The 19519-nt window shown below is 36.1% G+C and overlaps 2 protein-coding genes across 13 annotated transcripts in view; both read right to left on the bottom strand.

The window, feature by feature from the left end:
• The window catches only part of CHPT1 (choline phosphotransferase 1), a 154759-nt gene that overhangs the window by 60307 nt on the left and 74933 nt on the right, over positions 1-19519 (bottom strand). The gene's annotated exons all lie outside the window — the stretch shown is intronic.
• MYBPC1 (myosin binding protein C1) overlaps positions 1-19519 on the bottom strand; it is a 98693-nt gene that overhangs the window by 21583 nt on the left and 57591 nt on the right. For all 12 annotated transcript variants that reach the window (XM_050750210.1, XM_050750219.1, XM_050750208.1 and 9 more), the window contains 6 exons: positions 18472-18578; positions 18009-18142; positions 4918-5077; positions 3490-3594; positions 2045-2233; positions 1024-1158 (listed from right to left, as the gene is read on the bottom strand). In XM_050750210.1, coding sequence (XP_050606167.1) covers positions 1024-1158; positions 2045-2233; positions 3490-3594; positions 4918-5077; positions 18009-18142; positions 18472-18578 — 830 coding nt within the window. The remainder of the gene's footprint in view (positions 1-1023; positions 1159-2044; positions 2234-3489; positions 3595-4917; positions 5078-18008; positions 18143-18471; positions 18579-19519) is intronic.

Genomic DNA, 19519 nt, shown 5'->3' with positions numbered 1-19519 from the left:
TTTCTTCTCCATAGTAAGTTTCCTCCAGGGGAGGTGCACTTGCGTTCACATTCCTGATTTCCTGAATGTGCTTCGTAACCTCCTTCCTTCATTTGGAGGATCTATGTTAAAGTTTGGTGTCCAAAGAGTTTTCTTGGAGGTGAAGTCTTGGGCTATTGTTTGTGGAATTTGAATAAGTTTCCTGGGTGATTCTTTACCTACCATCATCTAGAATGGAGACCAAGTCCAGAGCCATTTTCAAATGTCATCCCTTTCTAGTTATGGCAAATAAGAAACCAAGAAACACAACGGGATTTTGGTAAGTTTCACATTCTTTTAGTTTTCAGGTAATTCTGGCCCATACTTTCTTCTGTCATTTTTTCTTTTGCTATTATTTCTATCAGTGATTTTAAAAATTTATGGCCTTGTTTCTCTTCCCCTCCTAAATTAAACTGATTACATTTTTATATCCCCAACTCCTGAGATAACTTACTGCTACATATTGAACTTATTTCTTATATGCTCAAGGATTTAACGCTGCTTCCTTTAAAACTAAGAGTGGTTCTTAATTCATCTTATTTTTAGATGAAGGCAGGTGATGATCACTAGACAAATACGTAGTCTCCCTTTATTACCCAAAATAGGCCAATCTTTTGATAGTTAACTTCGGCTCAGTGTAGGTTTTAGAATTTCCAACTAGCTTCATCATAACTAGACTTTTATATTGCTGTGGTGCAATTCAATTCCGCCAGTTTAAGAAGTGGAAGTCCCCAAAGTTTTGTTACAATCTCTTCCTCCCATGTCTTAGTTCAATTATGGTGTCCAATCTGGCAGCCTAGTCAAGGTATTTTTGAGATATCAATTTATAAGCACTGAGTACTAAAAAAGGGCTTAGTTTGTATACATCTCAGAAGGATGACATTTGGCTTGATCTTATTTTTGTAGGAAGGTGATGCATTCTCAACAAAGAGAGACAAAAGAAAGGGAAGGGACATATCTCACCTATTGATGACAGTATTTGTTTTATCTACTGGTTGTACTTACATCCTTCAAAGCAATACTCTAGCACATAGCCATCTAAACCTGCTGCACCAATCTGGTCTGGGGGACGCCACTTCATCGTGACAGTCGTGTCAGTGACAGAGTCCACAGCCAGAAGAGTAGGAGGGCTTGTTACAGCTTAAAGATAAAAGAGACAGAAAAGAATAAAGTATTTACTACACAGCTATAGTGCAGGAACTGTGATAAAATCAATGGGGACACAAATAAAAATAGACACAAAAGCCCTACATATTAATGAAATTCAATTAAGACACCTTGAGCATGGTTGTGTGCAAGGCAAAGATCTAATCAATGTGAGAACTTTGGAAATGCTGTCATGTGTTTTTTCCAAATTGAGAAGCTGGTGTGGGAAGCTGGGAGGCCCAAGGAAGTTGAAGAAGGCAAGGTTCGGGATCTAATGATCTAGAGTAATTTTCCCATTGCTCTCTAATTTCTAAGTGCAAACTCTTGTATTACATTTTCTTTCCATTGAAAAAAATACCTCATTGCCATAAAATAATGGAGATGTCTTTTTTTTTTTTTTTTTTGCCTTCACTGAACTTTTTTGATTTAATAGATAACATTTAAGGTGTGACCGTAAAGCAAAGAAACCAGTTTCCAAGTGTAGCCTGTTGAACTGACCTCAATTTGTTTCAGTGATAGTTGTTTGCAATAAGCTGGGTTATATTAATAGGCTAATACCTTCAGAAGGGCAAATGGAGGGTAGTCATATGTCCATGGACTCAGCAACATGCTTTCAGTGGGGAATGGCAACCAGAGCCACCCACAGTTGGCAATGGAATTATGGTAATGAATTTCAGGACCTATGTTATGAAGCTATTCAACTTAACCTAACCTACTTTTTAATTTCTTAGACACACAAAATTGTCCCTAACTGTTTCAAGCTCCTGCCACCTACCACTCTAAGAAGTGTCCAGGCCTGTTCCAGCTAGGGATCAGAGAGAAAGCAGTCATACTCTGGGGCAATGATGCTCATGACAAAGACTCATCTCTCTTGACTTACCCAAAGGAACAAAAGGCCTGGAGGGCATACTGGGCTTGGAGATGCCGATGGCATTGACTGCAAAGATGCGGACCTCATAGGCCACACCTTCAATCATCTTCTTGGGCTCAAAAGTTGTTTCTTTGCAGAGATCAAAATTCAGCCTCATCCACCTGGAGCTTTGTTTCTTCTTCCTCTCAATAAAATATCCTGCAGGTACACAAAATGAAAACTCAGGTTTTTCCTTGGTCTCTGAAAATAAACTTTGTCAGATATTAGAAGTCCTTAAAATTTTGCATTTTGTCATCAATCTATGTGAAATAGTCATACGTGTATGTAAATATTTTTAACCTACCTTATTCCAAGAGAATATAAATATTAATATAAAATATAGATGAAAATAATGGGACTAAGAAATTAAAATTGTACTATAAAGAAAAGAAAAATGGATCACACATAAGTCAACCATAGCAACTTAGTCACTGTAGGTGAACTATATAATCAGAGACAATGTAGTTGACTCTGAGTCCCAGCAAGGAAGATAAGAAGGGGGAAGTGACCAGTTTCGTGAGTCTCATTGTTAGCAAAGAGAAAAACTTCTCATGGCATAGGGGAAGCAAATGCTTCTAAGCATTTACATCTTTTTTCTTCCTTTCTTTCTTTTTCTTTCTTTCTTTTCTCTTCTTTCTTTCTTTCTTTTTCTTTCTTTCTTTCCTTTCTTTCTCTCCTTCCTTCCTTCCTCCCTCCCTCCCTCCCTCCCTTCCTTCCTTCCTTCCTTCCTTTCTCTCTCTCTCTCTCTCTTTCTTTCTCTCCTTTCTTTCTTTCTTTCTTGCTTTCTTTTTTTTTTTTTTTGACAGAGTGTCACTCTGTTGCCCAGGCTGGAGTGCAGTGGTGTGATCTTGGCTCACTGCAACCTTCACGCCCCCGGGCTCAGCCTCCGGAGTAGCGAGTAGCTGGGACCACAGGCGTGCACCACCATGCCCAGCTAATTTTTGTATTTTTAATAGAGGTGGGGTTTTACCATGTTGGCCAGACTGGTCTTGAATTCCTGGCTTCAAGTGATCCACCCGCCTAGGCCTCCCAAAGTGCTGGGATTACAGGTATGAGCCACCACGCTCAGCCTAATTATTTAATTCTAAAAGACATTTCTTTATAGACAAAATCATGTAGAATCAGACATTCACTGGCTAGGATAGTGGAAGTTAGCCTTATAGTTGCCGCAAAATTAGTGTGTATAAATGTCAAACAGAAAAGAAAACCGGCAATCAGAGGATATTCATCAGAGTTATTTAAATCTCGAGTAATTACAGAGCATCTCAACATATATATTTCATTTTGAATGCATAAAGTCACAGTAAAATAGGTTTTCTTCTAAAAGCAATATTTTAAAATGTGCTGTGTACTAAGATGGGTAAAGAGGACACAACTGTACTGGCAGTTACACAGACTAACCAACAGGCAGTTACCTAGGATTGGAGACCCTCCATCGTAGGCAGGAGGCTCCCACTTCATGATACACCAGTCATCTCCCACCTCTGTCACAGTTGGTGCCACTGGAGGATCAGGGAGGTCTGTGGCAGACAAAAAATAGGATAAAGTAAAATAAGGAAGAGGGAGTAGAAAAAAAAGTTAATAGGAAAATACGTTTCTTGGTGATAATCATAGAAACTGTTATTTCCGAGACTTTTCCATGTTTATTGAATTATGCTTATGATATGGTTTGGCCATGTCCCCATCCAAATCTCATCTTGAATTGTAGCTCCCATAATTCCCACATGTTGTGGGAGGGACCTGGAGGGAGAGAATTGAATCATCGGGGCAGTTTCCCACATACTGTTCTCATGGTAGTGAGTAAGTCTCAAGGGATCTGATGGTTTTATAAGGGGAAACCCCTTTGGCTTGGTTCTCATTCTCTCTCTCTTGCCTGCTGCCATGTAAGACATGGCTTTCACCTTCCACCATGATTGTGAGGCTTTCCCTGCTACAAGGAACTGTTAAGTCCATTAGACCTCTTTTTCTTTATAAATTACCCAGTCTCTAGTAGGCCTTTATCAGCAACGTGAAAACAGACTAATACAAGTTAGTAACTAATTTGGGCAAAACTTTGTGTTCAATATGGGATAAGGGAAGATAAGCCCACCCTTCACCCCAAATAAAAATAATGATATCTCAAACCAGTGTCCCAGCATTACAGAATAAGCCCCATGTGAAACCCAAAACTCTCATTCCTTGCCTTGAAAAATGTTAACCAAGAAACTATTGTCTAAATGTTGAATATGGTTGTTGTGGTAGTTGTAGTTGTTTTTAACTACAAAGTGAACTTCCAGCAGAACTGAATCAAGGAGTTTTACAAGACTCAAGACGTTGGCTGGTAGAAATCCAAGTCAGAAATGGCAAGTCACAGTATCTTGTAAGTATAGTTTGGTGTCTGATAAAAATGACCTTAGTTTTTGGTCAATTTGAAATATGTCATTTAAGGAGAAACTAAAGTGAGAAGAGAAGAGCATCAGACCTTGGAACAGTAGTAATCTGCTAGACTCATTTTACTCAGTTTTGGGCTTAGGAAAAATGCACTTAGATAGTTGTCTAAGGACCAAGGCAGAGCTTATCCCTCTGTAATGATTGTGATGTGAGAAGTTATTTCGCAACTGTGTTTCAGTGATGTTTAAAGGGCACCAAAAGGGAATATGACTTTGGAGAGCTAATGACCAGCAACCCCAAATGGCTGACCTTAGCTATTCTTCCTCCAATGATAAGTCCTCTAGGCAAGAAAAAAAAGAAGACAAAGGAAAGACAAAGGAAGGAAATGGAAGGGAAGGACAAAGAAGGAAAGTCTACTCTGAATCTTGACATGTCAACTTGATTCTAAAAGTGTGTTTACCTGGAGGACTTACCCACAACTTTAATCTTGATGCTTGCATGTGCCTCTCCAGCTTCGTTTTTCAGATTGATGTGGTAAACACCAGAGTCATCTCTTTCAGCTACATCAATGACCAGAGTGCTGCTATCAGGGTAAGATTCTGCCCTTATCCGGCCACTGCCTTCCATAATAGCCTAAGAAGGAGAGAAACAAAATGTGGCATGATTTACACACAAAAAAGGGCTACTTCAGAGTGTCTTATAAATTGAGGAATTGAGCAGACTATACAGTGTAGACTGTATAGATTATATAGTGTATTTGGCAGACTATATAGTGTAACTATATAGTGTTCATGCCTATTATATATTTTCTCAGTTTAATTCTTCCCCAACTCTAATGACAAGGTGTTATTATACCATCTTACACATAAAGAAACTGAGACTTATCTTGCTCAAGGTCACACAGGTAGGAAGTAGCAGAATTGGGATTTGATCCCAAAGCCCACTAGCCACCAACTTTCCCAAGAGAAAATTGGAGGGCTAAAAATACAAGTGCAGAAATGTCATTCTAGGAGAGGAGGCCCTGTCTATGAAATTAGAAACCCTCAAACTCCTATCAGCAAGTAAATAATGATTTGTTCATTTTCTCAGATGTTTGGAAAATTTTAAAATACTGAAAAGGATTGAAGAAGGCTGCAAGGCCAATTTTCCACTTTCTTCTTCTAGCAAAAATATAAAAGAATAAACATCTAATTCCCAAAGTAAAGACAGAGTGAGGTTGAACCTCCTATTATATTTTCTTTCTTTTATTTTCTTTTTCTTCTATTTTTCACTTTTTTTTTCTTCTTTCTTAAACGTGAAATTTAAAGCAGGATTACATTCTTCTGATTCCCAGGTGCTATCTTCTATAAGACAATAAATAGCCAATATACAAAGAGGAAAAAGAGAGAAGGTCAAAGTAATTTAGAATCTGGTTATTTGCCACTAACTACTAGGTAAACTCTCTACTCTCTTGTGTCTGTATTAGGACTCATAAGTCTTCAACAACCTAAGATTGTGATCACAGTAAGAATACCTGAAATAATTCTCTAATTCTTCTATTTTGTAATAGAACAAAATTTCCTCATATCAGCCAAATTCTAATGTAAGATTATAATAGATGTTCTTGTTTGTTTTTATTTTTTATTTTTCTCACTCCCAAAGCTAATCCATCTCCTTTCTTTTTAATGTGAGGAAAAAAGTTTATATAGGCTCACGTTACACTATCATCTTCAGTTTTCTATATTTTGTTTTGTTGGTTTGCTTGTACACTGTAATTTACATAGAGCAAAATTCACACTTTTTAGAAATATAGTTTTATGAATTTTGACAAATTTGTGTTACCACCACGGTCAAGATATAAACCATTTCCATCACCTTCAACGTGGCTCCAAGCTCCTTGGCAATTAAACTACACCCTACACCCTGGAACCACTGGTCTAATATCTGTCCTTCGTTTTCCTTTTTCCCAAATGCCATATAACTGAATCCAACAGTATGTAGCCTTTGCCTCTGGCTTTTTTCTTAGCATGATACTTTTTAGATCCTTCCTTGTTGCTGCATGTATAACTAGTACATTCCTTTTTATTGCTGAGTAGTATTCCATTGTATATTCCATGTGTAGTCAGTTCATGTATGTACCAACTGTGGGTTTGTACAATTGGACTTTTGGGTTGTTTCTAGGTTTTGACAATTATGAACAAAGCTGCTAAAAACATTCATATACAGGTTTTTGTGTGGACATGTCTTCATTTTTCTTGGATGAATGACTAGACATAGCATCATAGAATTGTATAGTAAGAATACATTTACTTTATTAAAAACCACCAAATGATTTTCCAAAGAGGATGTACCATTTTGCTGGTACATTCAATTTGGAAAAGTGATGTATGTACCTTTCATTGTTCCATATCCTTGTCAGGACTTGGAATTGTCATTTTTAAAGTGTTTTGGTTTTTCTTTTAAACTCATTAAAATACTTTTTTAGTATATTTCTTTCACTTAGCATAATTATTTTAAGATTCATCCATGTTTTTGTATATATCAGTATTTCTTTTTATTGTATGAATAAATATAGTATTTATTGTATGAATAAAAAGTAGTCTGTTGTATGAATATATTAAAATTTGTTTATTGATTCACCTGTTGATGGATATTTGAGTTGTTTTCAGCTTTTGGATATTACAAATAATGCTATTATGAACACTTGTTGTTCTGGTAGTTTTTTTATTGTTGTTGATTACATTGAATTTTTTACATTGGTAACCATGTCATCTGCAAATAAAGACAGTTTTACTTCTTCCTTTCGAATATGGATGTCTTTTATTTCTTTTTCTTGTCTGGTTGCTCTGGCTAGAAGCTCAAGTATGATGGTGAATAGAAATAGTGAGAGTGGGCATATCTCTCTTCTTTCTGATTTTAGAGGAAAAGCATTCACTTTTGCATTGTTAAGTAGGATAATAGTTGTAAAATTTTTGTGGGTGTCTTTTATCATGTTGAGGAGGGTCTTTTTACTTCCTGGTTTGTTGAGAGATTTATATTAGGAATGGATCCTGGATTTTGCCAAATGTTTTTGCTGTGTCTACTGAGAGGGTTGTATTTTTTTCTACTTGTTCATATCATGACTTATATTAACTGATTTTCAAATATTAAACCAACTTTTGGATTCCTGAGATAAACCCTACTTTGTCATGATATATTACATATTATTATTTTTATATATTGTTGGATTTGATTTGCTAACTTTTGTTTAGAACTTTAAAATCCATGTTCATGAATGATAATGGTTTGTAGTTTGCTCTTCCTGGAATGTCTTTGTCTGATTTTACTATAAGGGCAATACTGGCCTTAAAGAATGAGTTGGTAAATATTCTTATTCTCTCTTCTTCAATTTTGGGGAAGAGTTTTTGTAGAATTTGGTATTGTTTCTTGCTAAATGTTTGTTAGAACTGTCTAGTAAAGTCATCTAGAGCTGAATTTTCTTTTGTGAAATGTTTTTAATTACAAATTTCTTTTCTTTAATTGTTATAGGGAAATTTAGTACTGATTTAGTAGTATTCCGCAAGTCTAATATGTGATGTGTTCATAAATATTTTCTTTTTTGTTTTTGAGATGGAGTCTGGCCATGTTGCCCAGGCTAGAGTGCAGTGATATGATCTCAGCTCACGGCAACCTCTGCTTCCTGGGTTCAAGCAATTCTCCTGCTTCAGCCTCCTGAGTAGCTTGCGTTACAGGCACACACCACAATGCCTGGCTAATTTTTTTGTATTTTTAGTAGAGACAGGGTTTCACCATGTTGGCCACGCTGGTCTTGAACTCCTGACCTCAAGTGATCTGCCTGCCTCGGCCTCCCAAAGTGCTGGGACTACAGGTGTGAGCCACCACGCCCTGTCATAAATATTTTTTAATTTACCATATGGTGTCTTTGATCCATGAATTATTTAGACATATGTTGTTTAGGTTCCAAATATTTGGGAATTTTTCCAGATATCTATTATTGATTTCTAATTAATTCCATTGTGGTCAGAAAACATACCTTGTATGACTTGAATCCTTTAATATTTATTAAGAATTATTTATGGTCCAGAATATGGTCTATCTTGTTAAATGTTCCATGTGTGGTTTAAAATAATACTCATTTTGTTTTGTGCAGTGGAGAGTTCTATAAATGACAATCCGTTCAAAATGGCTGGTGGTATTGTTCAAGTCTTCTAAACCTTACTGATTTTCTGTCTTCTTGTTCTATTAACTATTGAGAGAAGAATATTGAAGTCTTAAATTCCTCGATTTCTCCTTGCAATTCCCTCTTCTTGCCATTTATTTTCAGCTTGTCCCATCTGTTCTTTGTGCTTCTTTTTCTGCCTTCTTTTGGGTTAAATATTTTTATGATTCCATTTTATTTCCTTTGTTGATTTATTAGCTATAACTCTTTGTTTTATTATTTTAGTGGCTTCTTTAGGGTTTATAGCAAACCTCTTTAACTTTTCACAATCTACCTTCAAGTGATATGACACTTCATGTATATATTACAAACAGTCCCTGACTTACGATGGTTTTAACATACAATTTTTCAACTTTATGATGGTATGAAAGCAATATGCATTCAGCAGAAATTATACTTTGAATTCTGAATATTGTTCTTTTCCCAGGCTAGCAATATGCAGTATGATACTCTCTCGTGATAGTGGGTGGCAGCAGCGAGCCTCAGCTCCCAGTTAGCCCATATAGCCATGATGGTGAACAACTGATCTCCATAGTGTACTGTGTTGCCAGAAGATTTGTCCAACTGTAGGCTAATGTAAGTGTTCTGAGCATGTTTAGGTGGGCTAGGCTAAGCTATGATGTTCAGTAGGTTAGGTGTATTAAATGCCTTTTTTTCTTTTTGAGACAAGGCCTTGCTCTGTCACTCAGGCTGCAGTGGCTCACTGCAACCTCTGCATCCAGGGTTCAAGAATTCTCCCACTTCAGCCTCCCAAGTAGCTGGGACTACAGGTGTGCACCACCACACCTGGCTAATTTTTTGTATTTTTGGTAGAGACGGGGTTTCACGATGTTGGTCAGGCTGGTCTTGAACTCCTGGCCTCAGGTGATCTGCCTACTTCTGCCTCCCAAGGTGCTGGGATTACAGAAGTGAGCCACTGCGCCCAGCTGCTTTTTCAACTTATGATATTTTCAACTTACTATGGGTTTATCTGGTGCAACTCCATCATAAGCCAAGATGTATCTGTAGAAGAAATTTATAGTAGTACACTTCCCTTTTTACCTTTACTAATTCTTACTTCTATTTCTTCCCTACTGAACTTGTATATTTGTTGTTACAAATTTCATGTATACTTATGTTATAAACCCTATAATGCATTGTCATAATTTTTGTTTAAACAGTTTTCTTTTTAAAATACTTAAATATTAAGAAAAAATCTTCCATGTTTATCCATGTAGTTACTATTTCTGGTGCTCTCTTTGTTCTTTTGTGAAAATATTTCCAGCTGGCATCACTTTCCTTCTAACTTTAAGGATTCCTTCTAACATTTCTTGTAGCGCAGTTCAGCTGGTGATGAATTCTCTCAATTCTTGTATATGTGAAAATAATTTTACTTTGCCTTCATTTCTTAAATTTATTTCTACTGAGTATAGAATCCTAGGTTGACAGGTTTTTTTTTTTTTTTTTTTTTTTTTTTTTTTTTTTTTCAGTTCTTTAAAGATGTTGCTCCTGTTTTCTCACTGGCCATGCTTCCAGAGAAATACGCCATCCTTGCCTTTGTTTCTCTTTACTTAATATGACATTTTCCTCTATCTGCTTTTAATATTTTTCTTCATCACTGGTTTTGAGCAATTTGATTGTGATGGATCTTGGTGTAGTTTTCTTAATGCTTCTTGTGCTTAGGGTTTTTTTTTTTTTTTTTTGAGACGGAGTCTCGCTGTGTCTCCCAGGCTGGAGTGCAGTGGCGTGATCTCGGCTCACTGCAAGCTCCGCCTCCCGGGTTCACGCCATTCTCCCGCCTCAGCCTCCCAAGTAGCTGAGACTACAGGCGCCCGCCACCACGCCCGGCTAGTTTTTTGTATTTTTTTTTAGTAGAGACGGGGTTTCACCATGTTAGCCAGGATAGTCTCGATCTCCTGACCTCGTGATCCACCCGCCTCGGCCTCCCAAAGTGCTGGGATTACAGGCTTGAGCCACCGCGCCCGGCCGTGCTTAGGGTTTATTGAGCTTCTTGCACCTGTAAGTTCATAGTTTTTACTAAATTTGGAAACTTTGTGGCCATCGTTAATTAAATATTTTTTTTTTCCTTCTCCTTGGGGAACTCCAGTTCTGTCCTGTCTTTGGGGACATATATTTGACCACTTAAAGTTCTCCACAGTTCAATGATACTCTTTTTTTTTGTTTCCAGAAAATGGAAGAGGAGGAAATACTCCTTCTCCAATTTTCTTTTGTTTTCATTAATAAACTTAATTTTTTAGAGCAATTTTAGATTCACAACAAAATGGAGTGGAAAGTGTAGAGAGTTTCCATCTATCACATGTCCCCACACATGCACAACCTCTCCGACTATTAACATCCTGCACCATGGTGGTACATTTGTTACAATTGATGAATCCATGTTGATACATTATCATCACCCAAATTTCACAGTTTTCATTAGAGTTCACTTTTGGCATTGCACATTCTATGGGTTTTGACAAACGTATGACATGTATGCACAATTACAGTATCATACAGAATAGTTTCATTGCCCTAAAAATTCTCCATGCTTCACCTGTTCATCCCTGTCTTCCCCCCGCCCCTGGCAACCACTCATCTTTTTACCACCTACATAATTTTGCTTTCTCCAGAATGTCCTATAGCTGGAATTAGGCAGTATGTAACCTTTTCTGACAGGCTTCTTTCACTTAGTAATATCTATTTAAGGCTCATTCATGTCTTTCTTGGCTTAGTAGCTTATTGCTTTTTAGTGCTGAATAATATTCCATTGTCTGGATGTACTATAGTTTATGAATTCATTCACCTACTGAAGGATATCTTGGTTGCTTCTAGGTTTTGGCAATTATGAAAAAAGCTGCTGTAAACACTTGTGTGCAGGGTTTTGTGGGGGCGTAAGTTTTCAACTCATCTGAGTAAATATCAAGGAACACAATTGTTGAATTGTATGGTAAGAGTGTGTTTAGTTTTGTAATAAACTGTCAAACTGTCTCCCAAAATAACTGTGCCATTTTGCATTCCCATCAGCAAGGAATGAGAGTTCCTGTTGCTCCACATCCTTCCAAGCATTTTATGTTCTCAATGTTTTGAATTTTGGCCATTCTAATGCGTGAATGACATTGTTGTTTTAATTTGTAATACCCTAATAACATGAGACATTGAACATCTTTTCATATGCTTACTTGTCATCTATATATCTTCTTTGGTGAAAGGTGTTTTTTCAGCTCTTTGCCCATTTTTCAATCAGGTTGTTCATTCTTTTATTGTTGAGTTTTAAGAGTTCTTTGTATATTTTATGTAATGATTCTTTATCAGATGTGTCTTCTGTAGCTATCTTCTCTGATCTATGGCTTCTCTTCTCATTCTCTTGACGTTGTCTTTTGCAGAGCAGATGTTTTTAATTTTAATGAAGTCCAGCTTATCAAATGTATTTTCCACTAATTGTGCCTTTAGTGTTGTATCTAAAGGATCACCACCATAACCAAGGTCATCTAGGTTTTCACCTATGTTATGTTCCAGGAGTTTTATAGTTTTACATTTTACATTTAGGTATATGATCCACTTTGAGTTAATTCTTGTGAAGGATATAAAGACTGTGTTTGCATTCATTGTCAGTTGTTCCAGCATTATTTGTTGAAAAGACTACCTTTGCTTCATTGTATTGCCTTTGCTCCTTTGTCAAAGACCAGTTGACTATATTTATGTGGGTCTATTTCTGGGCTTTCTATTCTGTTCCACTGATCAAGTTTTATGTTCTTTTGTCAATACCATGCTGTCTTGATTATGGAAGCTTTATAGTAAGTCATTAAATTGGGTATTATCAGTCTTCTGAGTTTGTTCTTATCCTTCAATATTGAGTTGGCTATTCTGGGAGTTTTGTCTCTGCATATAAAATTCAGAATCCATTTGTTCATATCCACAGAATAACATGCTTGGATTTTGATTGGAATTGCATTGAGTCTCTAGATTAAGTTGGGACATCTTGACAATATTGCATCTTCCTATCCATGAACATGGAGTATCTCTTCATTTATTTATTTTTTCTTTGATTTCTTTCATCAGAGTTTTACAGTTTTCCTCATATAGATTTTGTACCGATTGGATTTATACCTAAGTGTTTCATTTTGGGGGGTATGAATATAAATGGTAATATGTTTTTAATTTTATATTCCACTTGTTTATTGCTGGTATAAAGGAAAACAATTGGCTTTTGTATGGGAACATTGTATTATCCTGGAACTTTGCTATAAAGTATTAGTTTCAGGAGTTTTTGTATCAATTCTTTTAGATTTTCTACACAGACAACCATGTCATCTGTGAACAAAGACCATTTTATTTCTTCTTTCCCAATTTGTATACTTTTTTTTTTCCTTTTATTGCATTAGCTAAGCCTTCCAGTACGATGTTAAAAAGCAGTGGTGAGAGGAGGACACTCTTGCCTTATTTCTGATCTTGGTAGGAAAGCGTCAAGTTTCTCACTGTTAAGTGTAACTTTGGCTGTTGGGTGTTTTTTTTTTTTTGGTAGATTTTTAAAAATCAAATTGAAGACATTTCCCTCTATTTTTATTTTGCTGAGAGTTTTCTTCATGCATTTTGTCAAAGATTCTTTCTGCTTCTATTGACATAATCATGTTATTTTTCTCCTGTAGCCTGTTGATGTGGTGGATTACATTAACTGATTTTCAAATTTTTAGCCAGCACTATATACATAGACTAAGTTCCCCTTGGTCCTGGTGTATAATTCTTTTTATACATTGTTGGGCTTGATTTGCTAATGTTTTATTAGGATTTTTGCATCTACATTTATGAGAGATATTGGTCTGAAATTTTCTGGCTTTGGTATTAGGATAAAGCTGACCTCATAGATTGAATTAGGAAGTATTCTGAAAGAGATTAAGGCACAATTTCTGTTTTAAATGTTTGGTAGAATTTACCAACAAACCCACTGGTGCCTGTTGCTTTCTGTTTTGTAAGTTATTAATTATTGATTCAATTTGTTTAATAGAGATAATCCTTTTCTGATTGCCTATTTCTTCTTGTGTGAGTTTTAGAAATTGTATCTTTCAAGGAGTTGGTCCATTTCAACTAGGTTGCGAAGTTTATGGGCACAGAGTTGTTCATAATGTTCCTTAACTATCTTTTTAATGTTCATAGGATTTATAGTAATGTCCCTCTTTCATTTCTGTTAATTAGCCTTGACTCTTCTTTTCCTACTTAGCCTGGCTAGAGGGTTGTAAGTTTTACTGATATTTACAAAGAACCAGCTTTTGTTAATTTTCTCTATTAATTTCCAGTTTTCAATTTCATTTATTTCTGCACTAATTTGTATCATGTCTTTTATCTGCTTACTTTGAATTTAATTTACTCTTCTTTCTCTTGTTTTCTAACATGGAAACTTTGATTACTGGTTTTAGGTCTTTCTTATTTTTAAATATATGCAATCATTGCTATTAATTTCCCTTTAAGCACTGCTTTTGCTGCAACCTAAACATTTTGATATGTTGTATTTTCATTTTCATTTAATTCAATATATTTTAAATTTTCTTTTAAGATTTCTTTTTTGAAGTGTGTTGTTTAATCTTCAGGAATTTGAGGGATTTTCGGCTATTTTTCTGTTATTTACTGATTTTTGGTTTCACTTCTGTGATTTATTTATTTTTAGTTTAATTAAATTGTCCCTGACAGCAGATATTGTATGACTTCTATTTTAAAAAATTTGTTAAGGTGTTTTTATGGCCTAGAATGTGTTCTATTTTGGTCAATATGCTATGTGTTCTTGAAAAGAATGGGTGATCTGCTGCTATTGGATGAAGTAATCTATAGATGTTAGTTATACACAATAGATTGATAGTGCTGTTGAATTCAGCTATGTCCTTACTGATTTTCTGTCTGCTGAATCTGCCCATTTCTGATAGAGGGATGTCAGAGTCTCCAGCTATAATAATGAATGCCTCTATTTTTCATTGCCGTTCTATCAGTTTTTGTCTCATATATTTTGAGACTCTAGGTGCATACATGTTAAGGATTATTAGGCCTTCTTGGAGTATTGACCCATTTATCATTATGTAATGCTCCTTTTTAGTCCAGATAAATTTCTTTGCTTTGTAGTTTGCTTTGTCTGAAGTTAATATAGTTACTCATACTTTCTTTTGTTTAGTCTTAGCACAGTATGTCTCTCTCCATCCCTATACTTTCAGGGATGCAACTTTATATTTAAAGTGGGTTTCTTATAGTCAACATATCTTTGGGTCATGTTTTTGCTCTACTCTGACAATCTTGGGCTTTTAATTTGTATATTGGACCATTGACATTTAAAGTAAATATTGGTATTGCTGGATCAGTATCTGTCATGTTTGTTATTATTTTCTATTGGTCGCCCTTCTTCTTTGTTCCTATTATTGTCTTCTACATTTTTTTCTGCCTTTTGTGGTTTTAATTAAGTATTCTATGTGATTTCATTTTCTCTCCTTTATTAGCATATTAATTTTACTTCCTCTTTTTTAAACTTTTTTAAGTGGTTTCCCTAGTTTACAATATATATTTACAATTAACCCAACTCCACTTTCAAACAACACTACAGTGGTTCACAAGTAGTGCACGTACTTTAAAATAATGAAATGTCCCTAATTCCTCTCTCCCATTTTTTGTATTATTGCTGTCATTCATTTCACTTATATATAAAAATACATAAATATAATTATATAAGTATACCTAATGGAATACATTGTTGCTTTTATCATTTTGAACAAAATGTTATTGGTTAGATCAACTGAGAGTATGAAAAATGAAAAATAAAGTTTATTTTACCTTCACTTATTCATTATTTTATACTCTTTCTTTTTATGTAGATCTGAGTTTCTGACCTATATTATTTTCCGTTTTTCTGAAGAACATATTTTAACATTTTTGGCAAGACAGATCCATTGGCAACAAATTCCCTCTTTGTTTGTCTGAGAAAGTCTTTATTTCTCCTTCACTTTTGAGAGATAATTTCAGAGGGTACAGAATTCTAGGTTAGTGGGTTTTCACTCCGAACACTTTCAGTGTGTCACTCCACTCTCACTTTTCAGCAGCTTGCCCTGTATCTTCAATTCTCTGACATATCTAAGAGGAGTTGCTAATTTTTCAGATTGTCCAGCTTTTTATTTGTTGTTAGGATAGAGTGGCAACTTCTAAGTTGATTACATGCCAGAATGAAAATTGGAAGTCTAACCGATTCTTTAAATTATTTTGGACTTTTTCTCTTGCACTTCATTTTGGATCATTTCTATTGCTATGTCTCCAAATTCACCTGCAATGTCTAATTAGCCATTAATTCCATCTACATATTTTTTATCTGAGACATTTTATTGTTTTCATCTGTAGGTGATTTGATTTGGATCTTTTTATATTTTCCATTTCATTTCACTTTTTTCACTTAATTTTCTCTATTTAATTCAAATGAAGAGCTTAACATTTCTCCACCTAACTTTTTGAACATATGGAATACAGTTAAAACAACTATTTTCATATGCTTGACTGCTAAATCTAATTTACATGTGAGATCTGAGTTGGCTGTAACTGACTTTCCTCCTCATTTTGAGCTGTGTTTTCCTGCTTATTTCTCTACCATGTTTGACTGGATGGCAGAACATTGCTAATTTTGCCATGTTGGGTGCTTGATATTTTTGTATTCCTATATAAATCTTGAGCTTTGTTTTGAAATGCAATTAAATTATTTGGAAATTGATTGAATCTTTTAGGCTTGTTTTTATGACTTATTAGGTGGGTCCATGACAGTACTCAGTCTAGGGTTAATTATTCCTGCAACCGGGGCAAGGCTTTCCCGAGTACTCTACTCAATGCACTGCGAATGATGAGGTTTTCACGTCTAGCTAGGAGGAACAGGGACTACTATTGGCCTTGTGTGAGTGCCAGTCCACTTCTCTTTAATCCTTTCAGATATTCCTTTCTTGAATCTTGGGTAGTTTCCTCATAAATGTACACTGATCTTTGCTGAATACTTGAGCGTGATCCTCTGCCGAGCTTCAGGGGGACTCTCTGTGCAGCTCTCTCCTCCAGTATGCATAGTATGTATCCTATGAACTCCAGCTGCCTTGGTCTCCTTGTGCAATGGGAGTCCTAAACTTAGGGAGTCCACTGGGTTCTGTCCAGCTTTTTCTTTCTTGTGCCACTGCCTGGATACTCTTTTATGGCAATAAGCTTGAGGCAATTATAGGGCTCACTTCATTTGTTTATCATATTTCATAGTCACTGTCTTTCACGATCTGATGTCCAGTGTCTTGAAACCCATTGCTCATATATTTTGTCTGTTTTGGTGGTTATTTCAAGTGAGTAAGTAAATCTGGTTCCTGTTATTCAATTATGGTTGAAAGTAGAAGTCTCACTCTGCTTTTTATTATTTTATTTTATTTTTAACATTAAAAAATATTTTTGAGATAGAGTCTCGCTCTGTCATCTAGCTGGAGTGCAGTGGCGCAATCTCGGCTCACTGTAACCTCTGCCTCCTGGGTTCAAGCGATTTCTGTGTCTCAGTCTCCAGAGTAGCTGGAATTAGAGGCAAGCACCACCATATTTGGTTAATTTTTTTGTATTTTTAGTAGAGATGGGGTTTCTCCATGTAGGCTCAGGCTGGTCTGGAACTCCTGGCTTCAGGTGGTCTGCCTGCCTCAGCCTCCCAAAGTGCTGGGATTGCAGGTGTGAGCCACTGCACCCGGCCTCATGTCTTCTTTTTAAATGTAACTTTTTTTTTTTTGCTTTTATTTTTGTAGAAAGCCACAGAGTCACACATGAGCTGGCACTACTCCACCATTTCACCCTCACTTGTCTTTCTCCCCATCATTCACTTTGCCCCAGACATGCTGGCTTTCCTTCTGTTCCTCCAACACATCAGGCTCATTCTCTCCCCTTGGCCTTTGCACTTATAATTGCCTCCATATGGAAATCTCTTCTCTTTGATCTTCGCATAACGGGTTCCTTGTTCTTCACAGAGGCTGCCATTGACTATGCAGTCATTTGTAATTGTATCATTCTCTTTTATTATCTTCTTGTACTTATTACTATCCAAAGTGACTTTGTTCATTTATTTAATAATTCATTTCCTTTTTCATCCCCCCAATTTCAATTAGAATAAAAATGAGGCTTTCTTCACTGTGCATCAAAACATGCTTTGCTACATAATAGTCAGAAATATGAGAAGTCAATGAATGATGATCAGATTTGCCTGAAAATCAGTCATCTCTCTTTTTCAAAGGAATTACAACTGTACTGTACTGCTGTACATTTATGCGTTTTCTCCCTTCATCTGACTAATGGAGGGCAAGGGGTGGGGTAGGCAGTGTGTATGCATATGTGTGTGTGCACATAACTGTGTGCAAGCATAAAACAAACCTTATCTGCCCGGCTCCAAATGGCTTTAGGAGGTGGTTCTCCACTGATGGGGATCTCAAGACGAAGCTTGTTTCCTGCAATCACTGTCACTGTATTGTCAGCATCAAGACCATCCAGGATGATCTTAGGAGGATCTAGAATATTCAGCATAGTCTTTGTTATCAGACGGTCATTTCTGTGTGAATATCTGCACTAATGTTTGGCTGTATGATGGTAGTAACCAATATTTTATCTGATCAAAAAGAATATAAGAGAGGTCAAGATAGTTGGTGCCCGGCACCTTGCAAAACCATTTTATTGTAAGGTGTTGGTATAAGTCACCAATCTTTCTGATTGGTGATTAATACCAATGGATGTATTTTTCCTTAAATGTCACTTAGTTTTGAATATATTATAATTCCATGGTAAGCAAAAGCAAACAAAAAAGAACACAACTATGTAATGACTTATTTTATCTACTCACCAATAACACGAACTTTGGCAGGCAGAGTAACATTGTAGGCATCAGGTGCAAATACATAATCACCTTCATCTTCAATGAGGGCATTGGCTATCACTAACTTGTGTATCCTAAGGAAACAAGGAAAATGTATTTCTAAGACTGCAAAGATCTAGTTTATATATGACCCAAACTGAAAAGACACTTGGCCTTTATCTGATTAACTTCTGTAGTGCAGGAGAGAGAGGAAGAAAGAGAGAGAGAGAGAGAGAAAGAGAGAGAGAATGAAGGAGAAGCCTTAATTATCCTATTTATTGATTCAAATTAAATCTTTATTTTGGACTATAAGGAATTATCTCCACAAATACAATCTGCTTATTGTATATGCAGAGTCTATTATTCTTTTTTTTAATCTCATAGCTTTAAAAAGGCTAAAATAGAACATATCAATAGTGCTATACTTTAAGATTCAAGAGATTGCCAAGAATAATCTTGATTTTGGCTTTATATTCCAAACCCTAAGAACAACAGCTCTTAACTTTATTGGGGTCACAAACCAGTGAATCTCTAATGGACACTCTGAATCCTTTCTGTGTAAAAAGTATGTATTTTTATATACACAGAATTTTCTCACAATTTCACAGGAGTTATGGGGCTTCCTAAAGTTCATTTATGATATCCTAAAAGCCCATGAATTCAAAGTTAAACTCCTGCCTTAGATCTTTGCCAGATTCTAGGATATTATGCCCCCTACACAAATAAAGATTTGTGGGAAGGCATTGTGACACTTATTGGTTAGACATAGTTAATCCATTTGATCAGGTCCTCAATTAGAATTCAGTATTTTTCCTCTAAATTCATGTTGATTATTTATTTTAGAGACAGGGTCTCTCATTCTATTTCCCAGGCTGGAATGCAGTGGTGTGATCTCAGCTCACTTCAACCTCCCCCTACTGGGCTCAAGCCATCCTCCCACCTCCCAAGTAGGCCACCACGCCTACTAGGCCACCACGCCTGGCTAGTTTTTGTGTTTTTTGTAGAGACAAGGTTTTGCCACATAGCCCAGGAGCTC

This window comes from Macaca thibetana, chromosome 11 (assembly GCF_024542745.1).
Source record: "Macaca thibetana thibetana isolate TM-01 chromosome 11, ASM2454274v1, whole genome shotgun sequence".
Taxonomy (NCBI): Eukaryota; Metazoa; Chordata; class Mammalia; order Primates; family Cercopithecidae; genus Macaca; species Macaca thibetana.
Note: the sequence above shows the minus strand (reverse complement) of the source record. Positions and strands in the feature narration are given on the sequence as shown.